Genomic DNA, 27532 nt, shown 5'->3' with positions numbered 1-27532 from the left:
TTGTATACCTTGTGTTCATATTATATGGAACAGTATACTATCACTGTCCATTAAACAACCGCTTAGTCTACCTACAGAAATTGAGAGCAGTGATCATGTCCAGATACCTTGTGGACAGCTTACCTTGTTCCTTCCACTATTAGTCTTATTTTAGGTCTAAACAGCTTCTAAACCAGGTTTGCTGCACCTCCTGATCCCCAATAGCTTAGGCAGTGCCTGACCATTTAGAGGACAATATTTTTTGAGTTTCATGAATAAAATTTTGGAAGGGAGAAAGTTTGGAATGACATATCCATCCTGCGGAATTTGGTATATGGGCAGGTAGACGTGGCTATCAAAGAGTTCCGAGTAGAAGTCAAGGATAATCTTCTCCATTGCCCTTCTGGAAGATGTGATAGATCCATTAGGACGTCGGAGGGCAGTCATCTTGGTCTTGTAGTTGACTAAGGACAGGCAGGTGTTGCAAATGTTTTTCCCGGCTTCTGCCACATTTGCCAGCAATGCTGCTCTTCTCTCTTTGAGGTCTTCCTTGATTGCTTCTCTGCACTGCTTTGCGAGCTCGGATGTTCCTTTGCGGCTGCCTGAGGCTTGCACCAAGCCATATTAGCTAATGAACTCACAGGTTTTCGAAGACAGGTGTTTTAATATGGCTATCTCTCACTTGGGGTTCCTCACAAAATCATGGAGGTGCTGAATTAGTTGATCGTATTCTTCATCAATGTTGTCAACGACAGCATCATTCCATGTTGCCTCAGTAGAGCAAAAGAGCTCCCAGTTGGGGGTCATTCTGGGTGTTCTCTTCTTAAACTTTTCAGGCCTTTCTCCCCAATCCGTGAAGTAGAATTTTGCATGAAAGATATGGTGATCCAATCCCATTTGGAATTTTGGGACAGCAGTGACATCGGCCAGGCAAAACTGTTGATTGAATATGATGTGGTCAATTTCATTGTGGAACTGTCCACCGGGAAAATCCCATGTCCAACATTTAGATTTGGCTTTCTGGAACTGTGAGTTACCATGGATGGTCGTGGTCAACGTGATGAACTCAGATAGTCTTTGACACCGTTCGTTACATTCTAGACCATGGGTTCCGAAGTGGAGTTCTTCGGCTGATCGTCTCGGTCCTGTCTTGGCATTAAAATCACCAACAATGATCTTATAGAATGTGTGGTCTTCTTTATAGAACTTCTTCAGCTCCATGTAGAACTTCTCAATTTCTCCTTCATCGTAATTGGATGTTGATGCATAGACAATGAAGATAGAAACTGCCAGCAGTGACCCATATCTATTCAAATCTATCCCGAAATCCGACACTCCATTTCGTTGGTAAAGAAGCAAACAGCACCCGGCCCAGACAAGGTCAGAGCCGAACACCTGAGGAACCTGCCATCAGTACTCATAAATACACTGGCATGGCTCATCACATGCTACCTGTATGAATGCAAGTTTCCATCCCAATGGAAAACCAGCAGGACTGTACTACTGTACAAGAATGAGACATCCATGACATTGGCAATTACCACCTGATCTGCCTGTTGTCTGTCATCTGCAAGCTGTTCACTCGAGTCATCCTGAATAGGATTGGCAGAACACTACATGAAAACAACCATGCGAGCAAGCTCGTTCCACAAAGGATTCAGCACAATGGACCATATCCACATGATAACCAAGCTCATTGAAGTTTCTCAGGAGTTCAAGATGCCGCTGTATCTAATATTCATTGATTTAAAGAAGGCCTTTGATTCTGTTGAGACGGAAGCGGTCATCAAAGCCCTAGCCAAGCAGGGCATTCAAACTCAATACACCAGGATCCTCCGTGAGCTGTATTACGGATTCACTACCAGGATCTCACCATTCTACAAGAAAGTGATCATCCATGTCAAGAGAGGGGTTTGGCAGGGTGATACCATTTCACTGAAATTCTTCGGTGCCATCCTTGAGAACATCATGCAGTGACTGGAATGGGAAGGAATGGGGGTGAAGACAGATGGTCAGCAACTACACCACCTCTGCTTTGCTGATGACATCGTTCTAATAACACCATCAGCCAAGTGGCACAAATGCTAGCTGACTTCGACCAGGATTGTGGAAAGATCTGACTACAGCTGAATCTCACGAAGACAATGTTCATGAGAAACGGTCTCATTCCTGACGTTCCATTCACTCTCAACGGAATGAACATCTCTGAATGTAACAGTTATGTGTACCTAGGTCGAGAAGTCAACATGACCAATGACCTGGTACCTGAGTTGCATAGGAGGAAGAGTGCAGCTTGGAATGCCTTCAAGAGTGTTGAAGATATAGCTAAGAGGTTGAAGTACCTCTGGCTCTGAACACATCTCTTCAATTCCACTGTTCTTCCTGCGTTATCATATGCCCTAGACACCTGGGCCCTATGAAAACAGGATGAGAACGCTATTCGGGTCTCCCAAAGAGGAATCAAAAGAGCTGTGCTTGGAGTATCACTCTTCACTCAAATGAGAGAAAGAATCTGGAGTTCTGACCTCCATTGACAGTCGAGAATCAGGAACGCTGTCTCGTTTGCCAAGGCGTCGAAGATCAGATGGGTTGAACATGTAATGTGATTTGGAGACGACTGATGGACTAAAGCCATTACCGACTGGATTCCACGAGACGTGAAAATATCTCATGGCCGCCCACCTACAAGATGGTCAGACTTCTTCGTCAAGATCCTGAATGATAGGTTTGAGGCTCTTCGTGTTCCTTGATCGAGCAGATGCCATTGGGCTACACTAGCACACAACAGGGATGAATGGAGATGCTACTGGTGCCCGCCAAGCAACTAGATGAGTAACGAAATGTCAAGTGATCAAGTTATCAAGTGATCAATAAAATTCACGGTGCTAATCAACAGCAGAGTAAGTCCCACAATCGTCAAATCTGTGAAGGTGCAAAGAAATAAAGACAGGAAACAAAGTTTCACAAATACTTATAACATGCCAATTAATATTTTTATGATCACAAATAATGTGGAAAAGGAACACCACATTAAACAAATGAAACCAGAATTAGCCCTGAGTTTTAAAATTAGTTAATTTCTCTTCAGAGAAATTTAGTAAAGCAGTGGCAGATTTAAAAGTTTTAATAATCTGACACTAGAAACCAAAGCACACTATAAAAACTCCTACTTTACATGGTGTCTGTTTGGAAATGTGTCTATATCATGAAAAAATAAAGTTTCGTATAAATGGCATCTTTCTGAACTCCCGAGCTCCCAAAGGTTTTGGTTCCTTCTTTGGTTTCCTGATTATTTAGGGAGATAAAACACCTCCACTTAATGGAGTTGCTTACATGCTGAAAATTTCTCTGCTAATAATTCCCAAATGTGTATATCTAGCCATGTCTCCTCACCTAAACTCCAAAGTTGTACACCTATTCAAGGGCTGTTCAAAAATTTCACTAGTAGGCATATCAAGAATGCATATCAAACTTCACTTGTCTCAAAGAGGTTCTCTTATGGCTTCTCCCTATAAACTTGATCCTCCAGTTGCCTATTTCATCTCTATCACCATCCTTCCAGTTGCTTAGACAAATATCCTCGTAGTCATCTTTGACCTTTTCGTTTCCCTGCTTGGTTCCAGAAAAATTCCAACTCCTCTTTTAAAACATATCTAGACTCTGATCACATTCCCTTTTTACATTGCTACCAGTTTGCATCAGTAAAAGTGTCTCATGGCACTTTAAAGTCTGCTTCAGAGAATCCAGAATAATACTTCTAATATTGAAAGTATTAAGCAAGTTTGATTATATCATTCCTCTGATTAGAACCATATAATTATAGAGTCCAAATTGTTTTCCTTAGAATGAAATCCCAAATCATAGCCATAACCTATAAAATATGACTTCTGATTGTTACTTATGACTTCTATTGTTACTTTTGATCTCAATTTCTCCTACATTCTGCCTCAAATATAATTTACATTTTCTGATTGATATTTATGATATTAATCAAGGAGAGTCTTAGCTGTTTCCTCTACTTGGATTGTTACATATGATCTCAATTTTTCTACATTCTGCCTCAAGTATAATATTTATGACATTTATGATATTAACCAAGGAGATATTAACCAAGGAGAGTCTTAGCTGTTTCCTCTACTTGGAAAAATCTCCCACACTATAACCTGTCCTCAAGACTCACTCCCTCTTCTCATACAGTTCACTGCTTAAATATTACATAGTCAATAAGAATAATCAGTTCACAGGCCTTCTCATATTTCCCTATATTAAATACAATTTACCACACAGAATTATTTTCACTTTAGGGTATGAAACAATAGCCCAATGTGCACAGTTATCTTTCATGCAGCCAATCCTGGTGAAGTCTGCAGAACCCAATATGGTCTCCCAAGCATCGTCAAGAGCATATAATTTGAGCATAGAATCAGGAGTAAACCCTGAGTATAGAGCCAGAAATAAGTCCTGAGCACAGTCAGGTGTTACCCCCAAATGAAACAAAAATATATTTTAGCTTTATTTTTGTATAATTGACAAACTATAATATTTTACAGTGTAAAGCATGATGATTTATATACATATATATACATATATATGTGGTGAAATAATTCCCTCCACTGTGTTAATTAACATGTCCATCACCTTTCATATTTACCTTTTTTATGAGGAGCTCATTTGGTTCTATTTTCTTAATAAATTTCAACACTCCGATACAATGTGATAAAACTATGGTCATGATGTTAAACATTTACTATATAGAACATATTTATTCTTTAGCTTGAAGTTTTTATCCTTTAACAACTGCTCAATATTTTTGCTTTCTGCCTAATACCTGACCTCTTTTATACTATTTCTATTATTTTTAAAATTTTTATTTTTTAAATATTAAGTAATGAACAGCGTAATACAACATTTATTTTCCTATTTCTGAACTACTTCACTACGCATAATTTCCTCCAGATTGATCAATATTATAACACATAACAGGATATCAACATTTAAGGCGTAATAATATTTTACTACACATATGTATGTAAGGGTATATGTGTCACAGTTTTGTAATGCATTTAACTGTTTACTTCCAGATTACACACTCCAATTTCTTTACCCTACGCCTTGGCGCTATTTCTCTTTTTTGACTTTATTACAATAACATGTTTGATATCATACTCCATATTTGATTTTGTTGTCTTTTCCCGTTATTAGACTGTAAATTGGGTAAACAAGGACTCTTTATACCATATTTATTGATGAGCCCCTAGTGCATAGAACATAGTGTCAAAAATTTTTATTGGGTGAAAATTACCTTCCTAGAGATCAAGCACACTATGGTGTGGGTTGGATAACAGAGATTTGTTAAGAGCTAATCTACTTGTGATTTTGTCTTAACAATATCCAAACTGTTATCTAAAGGCATTTTCTCTTTTCAATGTGATTCATTTGCTGGGTTGGAGATTGAAAACTCATAGACCTTAAAGACAAAGCAGATTTAAAATTGATTTAGTGATGGTTGGATGTTAGAAGATACAATGCACACAAAAGAAACCATGCCTTGTTTTAAGGGGGCAGTCATTAATGTCTTCTATAATATGGCCATTCCTGCAATAATTTGAACTCCGGATTTATGAGATCTTCTGTGTGTACAAGTGAAGTTGAAAGTGTGTACATAATATCTCTGGTTTTAAATATTAGCCAATTTTTTAAATGTTATGTTGAAACAAATATTACTTCTGGCCCACGGTATATCAGGTTTCACTCTTTTAAGCTGTAGTTAATATTTTATTGTTCTTTTAAAAATATGTGTTCACTTTCCCTTACTCAGTCTCCTTGGATGATTTCTCTACAATAAGGTGCAACTCTAGAATAGTGCAGGAAGCCTTGTAGCCCTGCTCAGGTTTTCTTTTATTTCTCAGTTAAAATTTATTTGTTGCACTGTGGTTTATAATACTATTAATGGCAGTATTTCATGCATAAAATATTCCTGCAACCCACACCCTATCTAATTTGCTTCTTCATTTCACCATTGTCTCAGTGTTTCCAAGCCCACCATCAACACACTTCCCCCCCACACACACAACATAATAAGTTTCTTACTGAAGACAAGTTCTCATTTTCTGGCTACCCTACTGTTTGTTTATAGCCCACAGACGACAGCGATTATTCTGTGTCTGTTCAACTCCTTCTGACTTACTTCACTTGTCACTCAGCATGATACTCTCCAGATTCATCCACATAGCAGAAAATTCATAAATTCATTTTTTCTCACAAACAAGTACTTTGATTTTGTATATATATACCACAGTTTCTTTATCCAGTCATCAGTTCTTAGACAGTTGGTTGGTTCCAGATTTTAGCTATTGTGAACAGCACTAAAATAAGCACAGAAGTGCAAATGTCTTTTCTGAAAAGTTTTAGCCCATAGGGTATATGTCAATAAGTGAAATAGTTAGCCAGTTTTTTAATGCTATGTTTTACAAATGTCATACATAAAATCAATGCTGAGTTTTTTGAGAAGTGTCCATATTACTTTCCCAAGGAATTGGACCAGTAGACATTCTTACCAGCAGTGGATGAGGGTCAATTTTCTCCCACATCCATGCCAACACTGGTTGTTTTGTTCTTTGTGATATGCACGTATCACTAGTATGAGTTCATATCTCATTGTTTAGATTTGCAATTCCCTGATAATAAGTTATGCAGAGCATTTTGTTTTTGGTTTTGTTTTTTGGCCACAGCCAGTGATACGCTGGTGTTACTCCTGACTCTGCACTCAGAAATGAATACTGACAGTGCTCAGTGACCATATCAAATGCCAGGGACAGAACCTGAGTAGGCCACATGAAAGCAAGGACCTTACATGTTATCTCTCCAGCCCTGATGTAGAGAATATTTTAACATATCATTTGGTCATCTGTATCTTCTTTGTGACATTTCTGTTCATATCTCCACCCTGCCCATGCCAGTTCTTATGTTTTAACCAGATATTCATTTAACTTTACTTTAGAAAGTTCAGCTATAACGGGAGTTGAACTTTTCCAAGTCTATCACATCATGTTCTGGCTTTAGTATCTACTTTTTCCACCTGGGACATGGGTATAGCTTGTTTTATAGACTGATAAATTTTTGGTGAGTTGACAATGTGATTATTTTGGGAAGAACAATTTGAATCCTTCTGAAAATTGAAAAGAGCATTTGTAAGGCAATCTCCTAGGCCTATTACATTTATTTTTGTAAGGTTTACTTAAATAAGATCAATGTCCCTTCCTATGAATATTAAACTGTACCTATAACATTTTTACTCTGTGTTGAAAATTTGCCAACAAGTGCAATAAACATCTCAGTAAGAAATATATACGAATTCTTTTGTCGAACCAAGTTCACCAAATTTGTATTGAATTTAGGTTATGGTAATTTTTATAACTGTTTATTTTCCATAGTTTAAAACAAATCCCTGAATCTTTCTCTTATTTTTATTGCCCTACAATCAATTACCACCAAAACTATATAAGAAAGTTTCTGGCAGACACTCTTATCCTGTTAACCAATTTATAAGCAGCTTCAATTCTTTTCTTTTCTTTTCTTTTTTCTTTTCTTTTCTTTTCTTTTTGGCTTTTTGCATCACACCCAGTGATGCTCAGGGGTCACTCCTGGCTCTGCACTCAGGAATTACTCCTGGCTTTGCTCAGGTGCACTCCTGGCGTTGCTTGTTGCTTGTTGCTGGAGAGCTAACCCGGGTTGGCCACATGCAAGGCAAACGCTCTCCCCACTGTGCTATTACTCCCACCCTCAAATTATTTTCAACCTTATTTTCATCTAGTACCTTGACTGAAAAGACTATTTGTAGTGCTCTATAATATTTAATCTTTATGCTTAATGTGAAAAATAATAGGTTCAGCCAGGTATGTAACTCAGTAGTAACAGCAATTGACATGCATATGTGAAGACCTAGGTCCTATTGCTGGCATCAAGAAAAATAAAAACAATAACTGTACCTGTGAGGCAAATGCATCAGCAGCCTGGTGGCACCATCAGACTTTCAGATACCCCAAAATTGCTGCTGTGCCTTTGGCCAGACCCCCAAAACTTGGGGCAAAGTTTACCAAGAAAGTACACGGCCAAAGGTTAGGTATGTGGGAGACACACCCACAAACCATCTCCGACTCAGCTATGTAATTGGAGGCATGGTCTCTCTGGTTCCTGGTCAAACTGCTTAACTGCCATGATCCCAGAGACTAAGAAACAAATCTTGGAACCAGAAGTTTTTGGTAGAAATTCATCTTGTTCCTGCAGTAGGTTACTGGTGCTGGGCCACTCCTGGTGTGAATAGGTTCATGCCTTGGCCTCTTCCCCTTGACAGCCCAGTGACCACCATCCTTCAGAGGCCACTGGACAGTCAGGTTTGGGCCTGCAATGACAAGACACGTGGGGCCTCACCAGATGGGGGTGGAACTGGACCTTTCCTCCCCATCCCAGCGAGACCCCAAGTCGCCACCTACAAGCGGCTTCTCTGGCTTCTGATCAAGCTGATTAACAGCCATGTCCCAGAGACTCAGAAACTAACCTCGAAACCCAGTGGCTTTTGGTAGAAATACATCCGGACCACATACAAGGTGTCCACCGCCTCAGAGCTTATTGGAAAGGCAGATATGAGATGGCGGAGATGGGGCAACTGCAGTCTCATGGGAAGGGGGGTGGTACCGGCTCGTCCGCACGCCCTACCGAGGTCACGATTTTCCCCCCACGAGCGGCTCCCTGGCACAGCCATAATTCCAGAGGCAAAAGGACTTAGTCCAGAGCCCAGCAGCTTGCGGCAGAAAAGTGAATGGACCATGCGTTAAACTATGGCACCATGTTCCCCGGGAGGTAAAGGGTGTTGCCCCCTTCAGCCTTCCCTCCACCCCAGCAGCAGGATGGCCGCCGCCTCAGAGCTTATTGGAAAGCCAGGTAGGAGCTGGCGGTGACGGGGAAACTGCAGTCTCATGGGAAGGTGGGCGGCACCGACTCGTCCTTCACGCCCTACCCAGGTCATGAGTTGCCTCCCATGAGTGGCTCTCCGGCACAGCCATGACTCCAGAGGCAAAAGGACTAGTCTAGAGCTCAGCAACTTGCGACAGAAAAGTGAATGGACCATGCATTAAACTACTGTGCATGCCTCCCTGGGAGGGAAAGTGTGTTGCTCCCTTCCACCTTTTTCCTCCCCGGCAGCAGGGTTGCCGCCATCTCAGAGCTTATAGGAAAGCCAGGTATGAGCTGGCAGTGACAGGGCAATGGCAGTCTCATGGGAAGGGGGGCGGTACTGACTCATCCTTCACGCCCTCCTGAGGTCATGAGTTGCCCCCCACGAATGGCTCTCTGGCACAGCCATAACACAAGATGCACAGAAACCAATCTCGTAATTATCTGGCTCTTTGCAGAAATTCAAAATTCGCATGGCCACAATAGTGGCCACGTGACATTATATGATTCTCATAACCAGCTATAGAAGACAAAGTATTTCACAATGCCTTTTCAGCAATTCTGTTTGTTGGGGGGCGATTCTAAGCAATAATGGTGCATCTTTTGTCGAAATAATGAATGTAATCAATGTAGAGTAAAGTAAAAATCATCTGCCTCACAGGCATTGGGAGGGGTATGAGGGGGGTATATTGGAGTTCTTGGTGGTGAAAAATGAGTACTAGTGAAGGGAAAGGTGTTTGATCATTGTATGACCAAGACTTAAACCTGAAAGCTTTGTAACATTTCCCAAAGTGATTCAATAAATAAATATAAGAAGACAAATAAATAAATAAATAAATAAATAAAGCTATGAAAAAAAAGTAAGGTGGAGTTCATGCCCAATTCAATCAGCTAATCAGTGGCTGAACAAGTAGCAGTACTCCTACATAAAATTTTTTTAAAAAGCAATAAAATAAGTTTCAACTAAAGAGGTTAGAAAGAATTACACTTGTACTTTGGATGCCTTAAAATATTACAGTCCCATATATTTTTGCTATTTTCAGTCAGGAAATGTTCTGAAGTGTAGATCCCGCTGGGATTGAAAATGGCAGCTGAAAACAGAAGATAAATCAGATGTCATTGAGGTGATGTTTATGTTGCCCTCATTATAGGATTCTCATTTTCCTGTAATGTGATTGCTTAGGCTAAATAAAAAATAATGATTGAGTCTCAGGGAGTAGTTGATGTTTTTATTTGTAAATAAACATCATGAGGCAACATTTCTCAAAGAAATTTTTTTTAAAATGGACCCCAAAACCACAAAAGGCACCTTTCACGCGTTTTCTTCCATAAATTTACTACTGAAAAAAGGTGCCAGATACTTAGCACAAATTGTTCCTACTTTTAAGTATGTACATTTACATAACAGTCACTATATTCTGAAAATAACAAAGAAATTACTAAAGAAATTTTCCATTTGGTGACTTTGAAAACCATTGTAAATTTGATCTGAGAAAGAGAAAAAAAGAGAAACACATAGCAGGAAAATTATTTTGAATCAAATCAATGTCCTTCTATAAAAGATAAGTCAGTTCAGTGTAAAAGAAAAGTCATGTTATTCTGTCAAGTTAACACTGGCTCTTAGGAAATATAATAATTAATATAAGATGATGAAAAGACAAGGAAATATTCTGATACTGTATTTCCAAAGGTCTTATAAACAAGGCTGCCTTACCACCCACATAGAGGCAAGCAGTGATTCCTAGAAAACCATTTTATACAGAGAACACAGGAGGCAAATTTAATGTGTGTAACAGGATATATTTTTGGAAAAAATCTGTGGTTAAATTTTTTAAATGACAATGTCTTGCATCAGACAAACAGAGGTATATTTCAATTCCCTGTCCCTACTCATATGTGTCCTCATAATATTCTTTATTAACTTAGTTGTCTCTCACAGACGATAGTTTCATTCTTTTTTCCATTCATTCCCTTCCCTCTTTACTCAAAAAGAGTGACATTTATTTATGTTTCTTACATTTCCACCCAATGACTCTTCTGATTGGTCATGCTGTCTCTAGCTATGACCATCTCTTCTCTCATTCCACTTCCTTTTGAAGACAAAATTCCTTCTCTCATCATGAAATCTAAAACCTAAATCTGGGCTCCAGGGAGCACTTCCACCTTCTCTGGTAAAATTACAGGATTCTCTAGCACCCTCCAATGAAGTGCCTGCAATCTAGTCAGTTCTTTCATTGTGTCTGGTAAATTTTAGTTTAACTTCTTTCTTTGTAATTGAAATAACTAAAGGAGTAAAATTTCACTCTAAGTCACTTGTTCTCAGGGAGCATTGAAACAGTTCTGTGAAGAAACAAATTTTCTTTTTTTTCCTTTTTTTATTAGTGAAACACCATGAGGTACAGTTATAGGCTTACAAATTTTGTGCTTGGGTTTCAGTTATACAATGATCAAGTGCCCATCCCTCCATCAGTGCCCGTCATCCATCACCACGGGTCCCAGCATCCCCCACACCCCCCATTCCCCCCGTCCCATCCTGCCTCTGTGGCAGGGTATTCCCCCTTGTTCTCTCTCTCTTCTTTTGGGTACTGTGTTTTGCAAGAGAGGCTTTGAGTGGCAATCATGTTTGGTCTATAGACTACTTTTAGCATGCTTCTCCCACCCTGGGAGGGTCCTCACAACACCCTTCATTTGGTGCTCTCTTCTCTATCTGAACTTCTTTTCACCTAGAACGTGTGGCTGGCCTTCCATTCATGGAGCAAAATTCCTGGTACTAATCTCAGCCATTCCTGAGTGTTAATCTCCCTTTTTGTTGCTTTATGTTCCCTGAATGCAATCTTTCTGTGTCTATCCCGCTCTTTCTGACTCATTTCGCTTAACATGATACTTTCCATGTAGTACGACTTGTATGTAAATTTCATAACTTCATCTTTTCTAACAGCTACATAGTGCTCCATTGTGTAGATGTACCAAAGTTTCTTTAACCAGTCATCTGTTCTTGGGCACTCAGGTTTTTTCCAGATTCTGGCTATTGTAAAGAGTGCTGCAATGAACAAACAATTGCAGATGTCACTTCGACTATACCTTTTTGCCTCTCTGGGATATATTCCCAGGAGTGCTATAGCTGGGTCAAATGGCAGATCAAATTCTAATTTTTTGAGAGTCGTCCATACTGTTTTCCAAAAGGGTTGGACCAGCCGGCATTCCCACCAGCAGTGAAGGAGGGTCCCTTTCTCGCCACATCTGCACCAGTACCAGTTGCTTTTGTTCTTGTGGATGTGGGCCAGTGTCTGTGGTGTGAAATGATATCTCATTGTGGTTTTGATCTGCATCTCTCTGATGATTAGTGATGTAGAGCATTTTCTCATGTGCCTTTTTGCCATTCGAATTTCTTCTTTGCGAAAGTTTCTGTTCATTTCCTCACCCCATTTTTTGATGCGGTTGGGTGATTTCTTCTTGTGGAGTTTAACCAGTACCTTGTATATCCTTGATATCAACCCCTTGTCGGATGTGTACTTGGTGAATATCCTTTCCCATTCTGTAGGCTGTCCTTGTATTTTGGTCACTGTTTCTTTTGAGGTGCAGAAGCTTCTTAGTTTAAGATAGTCCCATTTGTCTAGCTCTGCTTTCACTTGCTCGGCCAGTGGTGTGACATCTTTGAAGATATCATTAGCTTTAATATCATGGAGAGTTTTGCCGACTTTACTTCAATAAACATTATGGATTCTGGTCTGATGTTGAGGTCATAAATCCATTTTGATCTTACTTTTGTGCATGGTGTTAGGCAGAGATCTGAGCCCAATTTTTTGCATGTAGCCGTCCAATTTTGTCAGCACAGTTTATTGAACAGGCTTTCCCTGCTCCATTTCACTTTTCTTGCCCCTTATCAAAAATTAGATGATTATATGTTTGGGAGGAAATGTCAGTATATTCAACTCTGTTCCATTGGTCTGCAGCTCTGCTTTTGTTCCAGTACCATGCTGTTTTAATTATTACTGCCTTGTAGTAGAGTTTGAAGTTAGGGAGGTTGATTCCTCCCATTTTCTTTTTCCCAAGAATTGCTTTAGCTCTTCGTGGGGGCTTATTGTTCCATATAAATTTCAGGAGTGTTTGCTCCATTTCTTTGAAGAATGTCATGGGTATCCTTATAGGGATTGCATTGAATTTGTGCAGTGCTTTGGGAAGTATTGCGATTTTGATGATGTTGATTCTCCCCATCCATGAACAGGGGATATTTTTCCATTTCCACGTGTCCTCTTTTATTTCCTGAAGTAGCGTTTTGTAGTTTTCTTTGTACAGGTCCTTTACTTCCTTAGTTAAGCTGATTCCTAGATACTTGATTTTCTGGGGCACAATTGTGAATGGGATTGTTTTCTTGATGTCACTTTCTTCTCTTTCACTATTTGCGTAAAGGAATGCCATGGATTTTTGGGTATTGATTTTATAGCCTGCAACTTTAATATACAAGCATATTGTTTCTAGGAGTTTCTTGGTAGAGGTTTTAGGGTTCTCTAAGTATAGTATCATGTCATCTGCGAATAGTGAGAGCTTAATTTCTTCTTTCCCTATCTGGATGCCCTTAATATCTTTTTCTTGCCTAATCGCTATTGCAAGTACTTCCAGTACTATATTGAACAGTAGTGGAGAGAGTGGGCATCCTTGTCTGACCTTAGGGGGAAGGGTCTCAGTTTTTCCCCATTGAGGATGATCTTTGCTGTAGGTTTGTGGCAGATGGCTTTAACTATATTGAGGAAAGTCCCCTCTATGCCCATTTTGGCAAGGGTTTTCATCATGAATGGGTGCTATTGATATGATCATATGATTTTTATCTTTTCTTTTGTTGATATGATGGATTATGTTGATTGATTTCCGAATGTTGAACCATCCTTGCATCCCTGGGATGAATCCCACTTGGTCATGATGTATGATCTTTTTGATGAGTTGTTGTACTCTATTGGATAGTATTTTGTTGAGAATCTTCGCATCCGTGTTCATCAGGGATATTGGCCTGTAGTTTTCTTTTCTTGCGGTGTCTTGGTTTCCTTTTGGTATTAGAGAGATATGGGCTTCATAGAAGCTGTTGGGAGAGTTTCTGTTTTTTCAATTTCCTGGAAAAGCTTGACAAGAATTGGCAATAGGTCCTCTTTAAATGTTTGGAAAAATTCGTTAGTAAATCCGTCTGGGCCTGGGCTTTTGTTTTTGGGAAGACTTTTGATTACAGTTTCAATTTCCTTGATGTGAATAGGTCTATTCAGGTACTCTATATCTTCTTGATTCAGCTTTGGGAGATGGTAGGAATCCAGGAATTTATCCATTTCTTCCAGGTTCTCGTGTTTCGTGGCATACAGACTTTCAAAGTAGTCTCTGATGATCTCTTGAATTTCTTTAGTTTCTGTTGTGATATCCCCATTCTTATTTGATTCGATTTATTAGGGTTCTCTCTCTCTGTTTCTTTGTGAGTGTTGCTAGTGGTTTATCTATCTTATTTATTTTCTCGAAGAACCAGCTCTTGGTTTCATTGATCTTTCGGATTGTTTCTTTGTTTTCCATGTCATTGATTTCTGCTCTAAGTTTTATGATCTCTTTCCTTCTGCCTGATTTAGGCTCTTTCTGTTGATCCTTTTCTGAGGTCTTGAGCTGTGAGGTCAAATTGTTTATGTGCATTGTTTCTATCGACTTAAGATATGCTTGCAGAGCTATAAATTTTCCCCTTAATACTGCTTTCGCTGCATCCCATAAGTTCTGGTAGTTTGTGTCTTCATTCTCATTTGTTTCCAGGTATCTTTTGATTTCATCCTTGACTTCGTTCCTGACCCACTCATTGTTCAGCATCGAGTTGTTTAATTTCCAGGTGTTTGATTTGGTTCTCCGTGTCTTTGTGTGATTCACTTCTATCCTCAGTGCATCATGGTCTGAAAAGATGGCTGATACTATTTCTATCTTCTTGATTCTGTTGAGGTATGTTTTGTGTCCTAGCACATGGTCTATTTTGGAAAATGTTCCGTGCGCACTGGAGAAGAATGTGTATTCTTTCTTTTTGGGGTGTAAAGCCCCGTATAAGTCCATAAGCCCTTTCTCTTCTATTACTTCTTTCAAAGCCAATAATTCCTTGCTGGGTTTTGTTCTTGTTGATCTATCCAAAGGTGATAAGGCGATGTTGAAGTCTCCAAGTACTATTGTGTTGGTAGTGATGTCCTCCTTAAAATCTGTTAGCAGTTGTTTTAAATATTTAGCTGTTCCCTCATTAGGTGCGTATACATTTAAGAGTGTGATTTCTTCCTGTTGTACGTATCCCTTGATGAAGAGAAAATAGCCTTCACTGTCCCTTCTAATCTTTTTCAAGGTGAAATTAATGTTGTCGGATACTAGTATGGCCACCCCAGCTTTTTTGAGGGAGTTGTGTGCTTGCAGGACTGTTTTCCATCCTTTGACTTTGAGTCTGTGTTTGCTCTGGCTGTTGAGGTGAGTTTCTTGTAGGCAGCAGAATGTTGGGTTCTGTCTCTGTATCCATTTTGCCACTCTGTGTCTCTTAAATGGTGAATTTAGACCGTTGACATTGAGAGAGAGAAAGGTTATGGGGTTTTGTGTCATCTTTCTGTGCGGGTGTGTTGTGGTTGTAGGGTTTGTCTTTTCTTATAGTAGCCCCTTTAGGCCTTGCTTTAGGTTTGGTTTTGAGTCTATGAAGTTCCTGAGCTGCTGTTTATCTATAAAGTAGTGTACCGTTCCTTCGATTTTGAGGGAGAGTTTATCCGGATAGAGTATTCTTGGGGAAGCATTCATTTCCGTGAGTTTTTTGACTATATCTCGCCACTGCCTTCGGGCTTGTAGGGTTTCCTCTGATAGGTCTGCTGTGAATCTAAGGGATGCTCCTTTGTATGTGATTTCCTTCTTTGCTCTTGCTGCTTGTAGTATTGTGTCTCTAGCGGCAGAATCGATCATTCTAACTATGCTATGTCTTGGAGTGTTTTTGTTGGGGTCTCTTTTAGCTGGCACCCTTCGGGCTCCTTGAACCTGAGTGGCTGCATTGTGCAGCTCTGGGAAGTTTTCCGCAATGATTTGTTTGACAGTGTTTTTTTCGTTGGGATTGTTTCCCTGAGGTTCAGGTAGTCCCATGATTCTAATATTGTTCCTCTTGGAATCATCTGCTAGGACTCTGATTCTCTGTAGAGCCATTTTGAGGTCCCTTGCCACTGTTTGTTGTTGCGTGTTGGCTTGTTGCAGCTGATCTTCCAGCTCACTGATTCTCTCTTCAGCTATGTTCATTCTATTTTTAAGAGAAGAAACTGAGTTTCTCATTTCATCTATGGAGTCTTTTAATCGTGACATTTCTGCTCTCATTTCTTCTCGTAATTTGTCGATTTTTTCTGTGGTATTACTGGCTGTCTGTCTGACTGTTTCATTGAGTTGATTGAACATCTTGATGACTTCGTATCTGAATTCTATGTCAGAGAGGTCCCTTAGGTGAGCTGTATTGTCGGAATGGTCTAGATTGTTTTCGTTGTTCTCCCCTTGTGTTGGAGATTTTCTTTGTTTCTTCATATTGCTGAGTAGGTTGGGAACTGGATTCCTTGGGGACTAGGTTCCTTAGTATGGGAAAACAACATGTGGCCGCGTGAGCGTTGGCCCGCCGGAAATTAAGCCACGCCCACTTTGAGGCCACGCCCACTTTTGAGGAGGCCACGCCTCTACAGAACCCTGGGTTTGGGATGAGATGGGCGCCGCCGTCAGGAGTGAAGAGGGCAGGGCAGACGCTCAAAACTGCTTCTCTTCAGGCATCTTGGGGGACACCTGGGGTCCTGCAGGGAAAGATGGAGGTCCCAGGGTCGCGAGCCGGCAGCTGTGTTGACCTGGATCTAAGTTGAGATGGGCACCGCCGTCAGGAGTCGAGAAACAAATTTTCTATTGACACTCTGCAGGCTAAAATGTATAATTATGTTCTTATTTAAGAAGACATAAGTATGAATATAAGGTACTCTTGGCTCTTAAGAACTTCTTGGATAAGTGAATTAAATGTCTTCATCTCAGATTCTTCATTTATAAACTGAAAACAGCAATCTTTATCCATAAGGCAATGTATATATATATATATATATATATATATATATATATATATGTGTGTGTGTGTGTGTGTGTGTGTGAAAATGCTATAGACCAACAACGTATTTCTCTTGAATTGCATTCCGTTTAAGTTTATCTTTGCTCTTAAACTTAATCGTTAATTTTTATGAAGATCCTGGATAATTTCTCTCGAGAAACCATTAGAAAAACAAAGAATGTATTCAGAGATGGGTTGATGATACTGGTGCTAAGAGATCATTAAAAGTAGCAGATACATAAGTATCTGTACTTGGGCTCTCAATTCTATCCCAATGGTCTAAGTATTTGTATTTATTCAAGTACCACACTTTTGTGCTTAACATGGCTTAATAATACAATTTAAAATTTAGTAAAGAGAATCCTCCCATATTCTTTTACTTATATGAATTATTTGGTTATTCATAGTCTTTTAAAAATCCATTCAAATTTCTACAAGATTTAGTCTATGTTTTTAAATACTGTAATGGGTAGTTTTATTGTTTGGGGGTCACACTCAGCTGTGCTTGGGCTTACTCCTGGCTCTGTGCTCAAGGATAACTCCTTTTGGTGCTTAGGAAACCACATGGTGCACCAGGGAATCAACTCAGGTTCGCTACATCCAAGATTGATGCCCACCTGCTGTTCTATCTCTCTAGCCCCTCTGTAGTGGATATTTTTTATGAGTATTGCAATGAATCTATATAGTGCTTTGAGTAGAATTGTCATTGTGAGAATATCAATCCTTCCAGTCCATGAAAGGTTGTTTTTTTCATTAGTAAATGTCTTTTTTATTTCTTTCAGTAGTTGTTTATAATTTCCTTTGAAAAGTCTTTCACCTCTTCTGTTAAGCTGATTCCCACATACCTCTCTTTCTAAGGCAGAGTTTTAAGGAATTTTAAAAAATTCTCTTGCCTTCTGGATCAAAGACCACTGGAGGGATAGTTGGATGCCTCTGAATGAGCACTGTGCTCTGGAACACTCCACCAATTTCTGGGGGGTCTGCTTCTAGAACCCCACAAGACTGAATACCCTAGAAAGCACCCAGGTGGTATCACTGCTTACTTTTGAGCAGCTTCTTAAGAATTATTCCTGAGAACTTAGTGACAACAGAGGATGTAATTGCATCTGCCTTCAGGAAATGTGGTTACAGATGAAGAAAAGGCCTCATTGATTCCCTAGTTATCTTGTTGAAATTTTCTGTCCATATCACATAGTTACCACAATGCAAACCACAGCCAAGTTTCCTAGCTTCGTCATTAGTCTTGGAAGCAATGCAAGCCAAGCAGCTAAAAATCATTGGTACACCAGTCTTTGGGCTGAAAATTCTGGTGCTCCCTCAGGAGGGTACAGGTTGATTCCTGCTGTCCTCGTCCTGAGTGAGCAAATGGACCAACTTCACTACTTCACGATTATTCTATACAGAGACACCAAGCTGACAAAAATTCCAGGTACACCAGTTTTGGGGCTGAGAACTCTGGGGTCTTTTCAGAGTGGGGGCAGGTATCCTACTCTTCCACTCCCCTCCATATTGCTTAAAGCCCCACCAACCATATACACCTCCCACAGCTGCCCCATATAAACAGTCCAGCTTTTAAATTCACCAATAATCTTGGAAGAGATGCAAGCCAAGCCAAGACACTGAAACTCATCAATCCAGTTCTACAGATCCTGAGTTTCTGGAATGCATGGCCATATATGTGGCTGCACATCACCTCCAAATTTGACAATACTGACAACCAAGAAATGGTAAAGCAAATTAGATGGGAAAATATGATAGAAGCCAACTAAACTCAATAAACAAATACAATAACACAGAAGGTTCTAATAGCAGCACATAGCTTAGTAAACCCTCAAAAATGACTTTAATGACCCCATTGTAAGACATAACAATGTTAAAAAATTTTATTTTACTTAATTATTTTGATAATTCCTTTAGTCATTTTGTTGAAACAAGCAATATAAAACTAGTTATTTTGTGCCTAACAAAGGGAAGACTTGGGGGTAAGTGGAAAACTGGTGACAATTGTAAAGGGAAGGTTCCACTGGTTGTGGGATTGGTGTTGGAGCATCGAATGTCTGAAACAACTATATTATGAACAACTTTGTAAATGGCATTGTTTAAGAATTTCTCTCCTTAATTTCATTTTTGCAATAGAAATGCTACAGATTTCTATGTTTTTGTTTTGTAGCTGACACTTTATATATTTATTATTTCTTGTAATCTGTAGACTTTTCTTAAAATAGTATTGTGTCATCATCTGAAAAATTTGAGTTTCACTTCTTTTCCAATATGAATGCACTTATCGTATCTTTTTTGTACATTATTTAGAGCAAGGAAGGCCACTTGTAAAATAATTAACTCAAATAGCTAGGAAGCCTCTCTCAGAATTGTGCCATTTCACCACAAGGGTGGTCAGGATCCCATGAAGCGAGAGGTTGCTAATGCAACGGCAATTTTATTCACTTCATCATATCTCACAAAGAGAATACACCAACATTCAAACTCTAGATGTTCATCCACACAACAAAACACAGAACTCATCTCCAAAGTGCAAGAGGCACAATTGGAAAGCAGCGCAGAACATCACAACACTTAGTAACTGACGATGGTATCTCTAAAGATTCCACCAGAAATAAACAGTTGTATGACCTCTCTGATAAGGTCATAGAGAGGAAATGTTAAAAATATTTAGGGAGCATAAAGAAGCAATGGAATAGATATGCAGTAAAACACAAGGAGATCACTTGATCACTTGACATTCCGTTACTCATAGAGTTGCTCGAGCGGGTGCCAGTAACATCTCTATTCATCCCTGTCACGTGCTAGTGTAGCCCAATGGCATCTGCTCGATCAAGGAACATGAAGAGCCTCAAACCGATCATTCAGGTCTTGACGAAGAAGTCTGACCATCTCATAGGGGGGCGGCCATGTGATCTTTTGACATCCTCTGGAATCCAGTTGGTAATGGCTCTAGTCCAACGGTCATCACCAAATCTCATTACGTGTCCAGCCCATCTGATTTTCGACACATTGGCAAACAAGACAGCGTCCTGATTCTTGACCGTTGGCAGAGAGGTTGGAACTCTGGATTCTTTCTCTCATTTGAGTGAAGCATGATACTCCAAGCATAGCTCTTTCAATTCCTCTTTGGAAGACCCAAATAGCGTTCTCATCCTGTTTTCGTGGGACCCAGATGTCTGAGGCATATGTTAATGCAGGAAGAACAGTGGAAGCTAAGATATGTGCTCAGAGCCAGAGATATTTTGTCCTCTTAGCTATTTCTTCGACACTCTTGAAGACTTCTTCCTCCTGCACAACTCATGTGCCAGGTCATTGGTCATGTTTACTTCTCAACCTAGGTACACATAACTGTTGCATTCGGAAATGTTCATTCCATTGACAGTGAATGGAATATCAGGATCGAGACCATTTCTCATAAACATTGTCCTCATGAGATTCAGCTGTAATCCAATATTTCCACCCTCACGGTCGAAGTCGGCCAACATTTGAACCATTTGGCTAATGTTTGGTGTTATGAGAACCATGTCATCAGCGAAGCGTAGGTGGTGTAGTTGACGACCATCTATTTTCACTACCATTCCTTCCCATTCCAGTCACCGCATGACATTCTTGAGGGTGGCACTGAAGAGTTTCAGTGAAATGGTATAACTCTGTCGAACCCCTCTCTTGATATGGATGATCACTTCTTTGTGGAATGGTGAGATCCTGATAGTGAATCTGTAATAGAGCTCATGTATTGAAGATCCTGATGTATTGAGTTTGAACGCCCTGTTTGGCTAGGGCTTCAATGACTGCTTCCATCTCAACAGAATCAAAGGCCTTCTTTGATATGAGAGACGAAATTAGAAAACTACAAGCAGAAATGACTAAGCAAATTTGGCAAATGATATGAAAAACCCACTGGAGGACTTCAAAGCAGAGTAACAATAGCTGAAGAGATATTCAATGAACTCCAAGAGAAAGTGAAGGGAACCTCCAAAGAACAGCAGAAGATAGAAAAAAGTCTCAAAATAAATGAACAGGAAGCAAAGAATACTGGGATTAATTAATTAATTAAGAATAATTAAGAACCATTGGGGCCCAGTGTTTCATGAAGGCAACACCCATGAAGAAGCAGCAGTCTAAAACATAATACTGAGGTGTTACCAGCCTGAGGAGTGAATGCTCCCAGGTCCAAGAGGCTGGAAGGAACAGATAAAAGAGATCCATATAAAATTACTCCTAGACAGATCCTAATCACAAAGACAAATGCCATAGGCAGATCTATAATACTTATAGAGGCAAGGTCACAGAAAGACATTACATACAATGAGCACTGATAAGATTTACAGTGGATTTATCATGTGAGACCCTAGGCCTGATGACAAAGGTGGGACATAGTTTTAAAAATCTCAATTAAATTAATGCTTCATTGAGAATACTTTACCCAGAAGGACTCATTTAGATATGAAGGAACATATACAAATTCACTGATATAAAGCAGCTCAAGAACTTCATAGACTCAAAATCATCTCTAAAAGCATAACTAAAAAGGAGAGTTATTCTAAGGTAATACAAATCTTACAATCACACTAAATAACTACAGAAAGTTGTCACAAAACTTCATTACAATAATCTCACTCAATGCTGATGGCCTAAATGTACCAGTTAAGAGACATAGAGTAGCAGGATAGATTAGAAAAATGAACCCCACTTAGTGCTGGTTACAAGAAACACACTTGAACAGTAAAGGAAAACATGGACTCAAATTCAAAAGTTGGAATATAATATTTCAAGTAATCAACCCCCAGTAAAAGGCTGGTGTGGCCATAGTGGTATCAGATAATACTGACTTCATAAATTAAAAAAATCATAAGAGACATAGAGTACCATTTCTTAATGATAAAAGGATATGTATTTCAAGAATAACTCACACATTTAAATATATATATACATATATATACACCTACAAGAGACCTTCAAAATACATTAAACAACTGCTAATAGCCTTAAAGAAAGCCGTCTATAACAAAGCAATAACATATGAAGATTTCAACATTGCACTAATATTTCTTGATAAATAAACTAAAGTAAAACTCAGCAATGAAATATTGGACTTTAGTGAAGAAATAGAACAGAGGGACTTACACATGTACATAGTGAGAAAATATTTGCTTACTACTCATTTGAGATAATGTAATCTAAAAGATATAAAAAGAACTTTTAAATATTAAGAAGAAAACATACAAGAAAACTTATTACAAAATATAGGGAGAATAGATGTACAAAAATGTCCTCAAAGTAAAAATGTTGTCGTAAAAATTCGCTGTGTCAATTATCATCAGAGATATGCAAATTTAAAAAAAAACTGTATTACCTCACATCATTGATAGTAGAACACATCAAAAAACAGTGTAACAACCAGTATTGGTGTGGATGTGAGACCTGTGTCTTGAGAAGTACAAGATTATAATTTCTGTGAGCTAGAAAGATAATTTTACAGAAACACCAAAATATTTGCCCTGGAACCAGGAAAAACAATGCTAATAGTTGTGTTAGATACACTTAAAACAGCAATAAACTTTTTTTTTGTTCAAGAGCACTGCCTATGTGGAGATAGAAAATTCTCCCCATTTGTGTGTTTTCTCTGGATACCTCACTTTTCCACTACCCAACATGTGCACATTAGGTTTGTGTCAATAATGTGTGAGTATCTGTGAATACATCATATGTTGGAAGGGCATCCTGCCCAGAGTTAGTTCCTACCTTGCACACTGTGCTGTAGAGATAGATTCTATAACTCACAACCCTTAACTGGAACAAGCCTCTGGAAAAATATATAAATGAATAAATAAACAGGTTACTATTTAATATGAGACGTGTTTTGAGCATATATTTAGGATTTTGGTGATTTGGGGGCGGGGAGTGGACTTATAGTCTGTTGTGCTCAGGACTTTCTCATGGGTAACAACTGAGGAATCACTCTTGGTGGTGCTTGACGGTCCATAAACGGTTCAGGGTATCAAAACTAGACCAGCTACATTCAAGGCAAGCACTCTACTTACTTAAGACCCTAGAATTTTTTTTCATTCCTTTTTAAAAATTTGTTATTAGTGAAACACCATGAGGTACAGTTGTAGACTTACAAATTTTTGTGCTTGGGTTTCAGTTATACAATGATCGAATATCCAGAACTCCCCCAGTGCCCATTCTCCACCACCACTGATTCCAGTATCCTTCCCACCACCCATCCTCCCATCCCACACTGCCTCTGTGGCAGGGCATTCCCTTTTGTTCTCTTGCTCCTTTTATGTACTGTGGTTTGCAAAAGAGGCAATGAGTGGCAATCATGTTTGGTCTATAGTCTACTCTCATTACTAATCTCCCATCCTGGGAGGATCCTCCTAATACCCTTAATTTGGTGATGCCTTCTCTATCTGAGCTGCCCTAGCGTGTGCGGCTGGATTCCAAGCCATGGAGTAAACCTCCTGGTACTTATCTTGGCTATTCTTGGGTTTTAGTCTCCTATTTTGTTACTTTATGTTCCCTAGATGAATGCATTTTTTCTGTGTCTGTCCCTCTCTTTCTGACTCATTTCGCTTAGCATAATATTTTCCATGTAGTACCACTTGTATGTAAATTTCCTGACTTCATCTTTTCTAACAGCTACATAATACTCCATTGTGTAGATGTACCAAAGTTTCTTTAACCAGTCATTTGTTCTCGGGCATTCAGGCTTTTTCCAGATTCTAGCTATTATAAACAGTGCTGCAATGAACAAACAAGTGCAGATGTCACTTCGACTATACTTTTTTGCATCTCTGGGAAATATTCCCAGGAGTGGTATTGCTGGGTCAAATGGGAGCTCAATTTCTAATTTTTTGAGAATCGACCATACTGTTTTCCAAAAGGGTTGAACCAGTCAGTATTCCAACAAGCAGTGAAGAAGGGTCCCTTTCTTGCCACATCTGTGCCAACATAGGTTGCTTTTGTTCTTTTGGATGTGGGCCAGTCTCTGTGGTGTGAAATAATATCTCATTGTTGTTTTGATCTGCATCTCCCTGATGATTAATGATGTAGAGAATTTTCTCATGTGCCTTTAAGCCATTCGGAATTCTTCTTTGAGAAAGTTTCTGTTCATTTTGTCACACCATTTTTGATGGGGTTGGATGTTTTCTTCTTCTGGAATTCAACCAGTACTTAGTATATCCTTTATATCAGCCCCTTGTCTGATGGGTATTGGGCGAATATCCTTTCCCATTCTGTAGACTGTCTTTGTATTTTAGTCACTGTTTCTTTGGAGGTGCAGAAGCTTCTTAGTTCAAGATAGTCCCATTTGTCCATCTCTGTTTTCACTTGCTTGGCCAGTGCTGTGACATCTTTGAAGATACCATTAACTTCAATGTCATGAAGGGTTTTGCCAATATTGTCTTCAATGAACTTTATGGATTCCGGTCTGATGTTGAGGTCTTTAATCCATTTTTTGTTTTATTTATTTTTTATTTTCTTATTTTTAAAATTTTTATTTTTAAGTGAATCACCGTGAGCTACAGTTACAGACTTACAAACTTTTGAACTTGCATTTCAGTCATACAATGATCGAGTACACATCCCTCTACCAGTGCCTGTTCTCCACCATCAATGTTCCCAGTATCCTCCCATCATCCTCCATCCTCTCCCTACCCCCCACACCCCCTCTATGGCAGGTGCATTCCCTTTTGCTCTCTCTCCTTTAGGGTTTTGTGGTATGCGATGCGAGTATTGAATGGCCATCATGTTTGGTCTATGTCTACTTTTGACATGCATCTCCTATCCCAAGTGGGCAGGGAGATTTATTTATGTTCAAGGTTTCATATCTTCAGAATAGAAAAGATCCTAAAAGTTTAAGGTAGATGTTAACTATTTGAACTCATAGACTTACCCAGCCTGAGTTCTAAAAGGGATCTTTAAAGAGATTTTGTCTAAAATGTTCTTTCTTTGATGAGAAACAGATTTACTGCGTGGGTTGAAAACTTAGTGTTTCAGTGTTTGAATCCAGGACAGCTAATCAGGATACATGGTTTTATATGGTTTACATAGTTTTATATGGATCTTTACCTAAATTATTACATCTTTCCCAGACTCCCTATCCCTAACCCCTGCACCCTATCTCTGATCCAGTTGGCATTACACCACAACAGTTGTACCATATCTGTACATTGGCAAAATCTCATACATGGAATTCTGTGAAATACAGACACACTGGTAGCTGTACAATTATCTGATGGCTCTGATACCTTGATGGGTCTTTAATCCATTTTGATCTTACTCTTGTACATGGTGTTAGGCAGAGATCGGAGCCTACATTTTTGCATATAGCTTTCCAGTTTTGCCAGCACAATTTGTTAAAGAGACTCCCCTTCCTATACTTACACATTCCTTGCTCCCTATCAAAGATTAGATGATCATATGCTTGGGGGAGATGTCAGTATATTCAACCCTGTTTCATTGGTCTGCAGCTCTGTCTTTGTTCCAGTACCATGCTGTTTTAATTATTACTGCTTTATTGTAGAGTTTGAAGTTAGGGAGGTTGATTCCTCCCATTTCCTTTTTCCCAAAAAATTGCTTTAGCTATTAGTGGGGGCTTATTGTTCCATATGAATTTGAGGAGTGTTTGTTCCATTTCTTTGAAGAATGTCATGGGTATCGTTTTAGGGATTGCATTGAATTTGTACAATGCTTTAGGAAGTATTGCCATTTTGACAATGTTGATTCTCCCGATCCATGAGCAGGGGGTATTTTTCCATTTTCTCGTGTCCTCTTTTATTTCTTGAAGTAGTGTTTTGTAGTTTTCTTTGTATAGTTCCTTTACTTCCTTTGTTAAGCTGATTCCTAGATATTTGATTTTCTGGGGGACACTTGTGAACGGGATTGGTTTTTTTTTCATGTCACTTTCTTCTCTCTCATCATTTGCATATAGGAAAGCCATGGACTTTTGGGTATTGATTTTATAGCCTGCAACTTTACTATATAAGTCTATTTTTGAGCAGTTTCTTGGTAGAGGTTTTAGGGTTCTCTAAGTATAGTATCATATCATCTGCAAATAGTGAGAGCTTGATTTCTTCCTTTCCTACCTGAATGCCCTTAATATCTTTTTCTTGCCTAACTGCTATTGCAAGTACTTCCAGTACTATATTGAACTGTGGGCAAACAGTGGAGAAAGTGGGCATCCTTGTCTCGTCCCTGATCTTAGAGGGAACGTTCTCAGGTTCATTTTTTGCCCATTGAGGATGATGTTTAGCCCCTAGAATTTGGGTAATGTTCTGTAACCAGAAAGTAACTCTTGTTTATATCAATTAGTCTACAATAAATTGGTTTCAATATATGTATTTACTTAAAGCTACAGTTTACAAGAATATGGTGACAAGCTTAAGTGAAAATTCAGTGTATATGTGATACTAAATGTGTTCAAAACAAATTGGAAATGAGTTTCTTCTCAGATTTACTCAATATTAACAATAACAAAACTACCCAAGTCTTTAAAAGAGATTTAATTTTACAATAAAATGTCTTATGCACAATTATAACAAAGTTACTTAGTGCACTAAGCAAGAATCATCTGGAAAAAAATAACAGAATGGATTGCACATTTTCCAGACCAGAAATACAAGAAAATCCAAAATGTGCTGATTTAATTGCCTATCCCTATTTATTCTGTTGATTCCAGATTTAATCTACAGGATCGAACTTGCAGGAGGTCTGGGAGCAATCTTTCTCCTCCTTGTTTTGCTCATGATCATCTACAAATGCTACAATATTGAATTAATGCTGTTTTATAGGCAGCATTTTGGAGGTGATGAAACGACTGATGGTAAGCTATCTCCTATAGTTCAAATTCAATTAAAGGGAAAAATCTAAGATTACTTAAGAAATAAAGAGATTGTTAAAAAATACATTTTGAAATATTTAAATAACAATGGCTAATGTAAAACATTAAATTGATTTTTAATTAATGTTCAGATTACTTCTCAAGAAAGAGAGCATAGTGGAAAAATATTGGCAACGGGTAAATTTGGGTATTCATAGCATTATTTAAAAGTTTCATTTTTTAATTCTCCCATAAGTTTGAAATTTTTGAATTTTTTCCAAATAGAAGTACATAAAACACTAATTGATCGAACAATAAAACAAAATTTGTCAAAGCCCTCTCCCTTAGTGAGAAACAAATTAGGATACATTTTGTGTTTCTCCAAGAATGGCTCCTTTCCTGGCACCAAAAATAATGCAGGAAACAGACTAAAAGCTATATTGATACTTTTTCTAAATTTCAAAATAAATCTGGATTTGAAAATAGTATTTTAGATTATTCTAAAGAGCCATCATTCTAAAGTGAACATAACGGGTAGAAATTCAGAATGCAATTTGCTTCTTAGTAACTACCCCCCAAGACACAAAAACATACACTCAAATGGGCATATGCACACCACTATTCATCACAGCAAAAATACACCCCCAATTACACTCAGGCTAATCCACCTACCTGGATCA

General features: G+C 38.8%; 1 protein-coding gene across 1 annotated transcript in view; it reads left to right on the top strand.

Moving 5' to 3' along the window:
• IL1RAPL2 (interleukin 1 receptor accessory protein like 2) overlaps positions 1 to 27532 on the top strand; it is a 738026-nt gene that overhangs the window by 691754 nt on the left and 18740 nt on the right. Inside the window, exon 8 of the mRNA XM_056125692.1 lies at positions 26712 to 26855. Within this exon, the coding sequence (XP_055981667.1) occupies positions 26712 to 26855 (144 nt within the window). The remainder of the gene's footprint in view (positions 1 to 26711; positions 26856 to 27532) is intronic.

The sequence above is a fragment of the Sorex fumeus genome, unplaced genomic scaffold (assembly GCF_029834395.1).
Source record: "Sorex fumeus unplaced genomic scaffold, SorFum_2.1 ptg000058l, whole genome shotgun sequence".
Taxonomy (NCBI): Eukaryota; Metazoa; Chordata; class Mammalia; order Eulipotyphla; family Soricidae; genus Sorex; species Sorex fumeus.
This window is presented reverse-complemented; position numbering and strand designations above follow the sequence as displayed.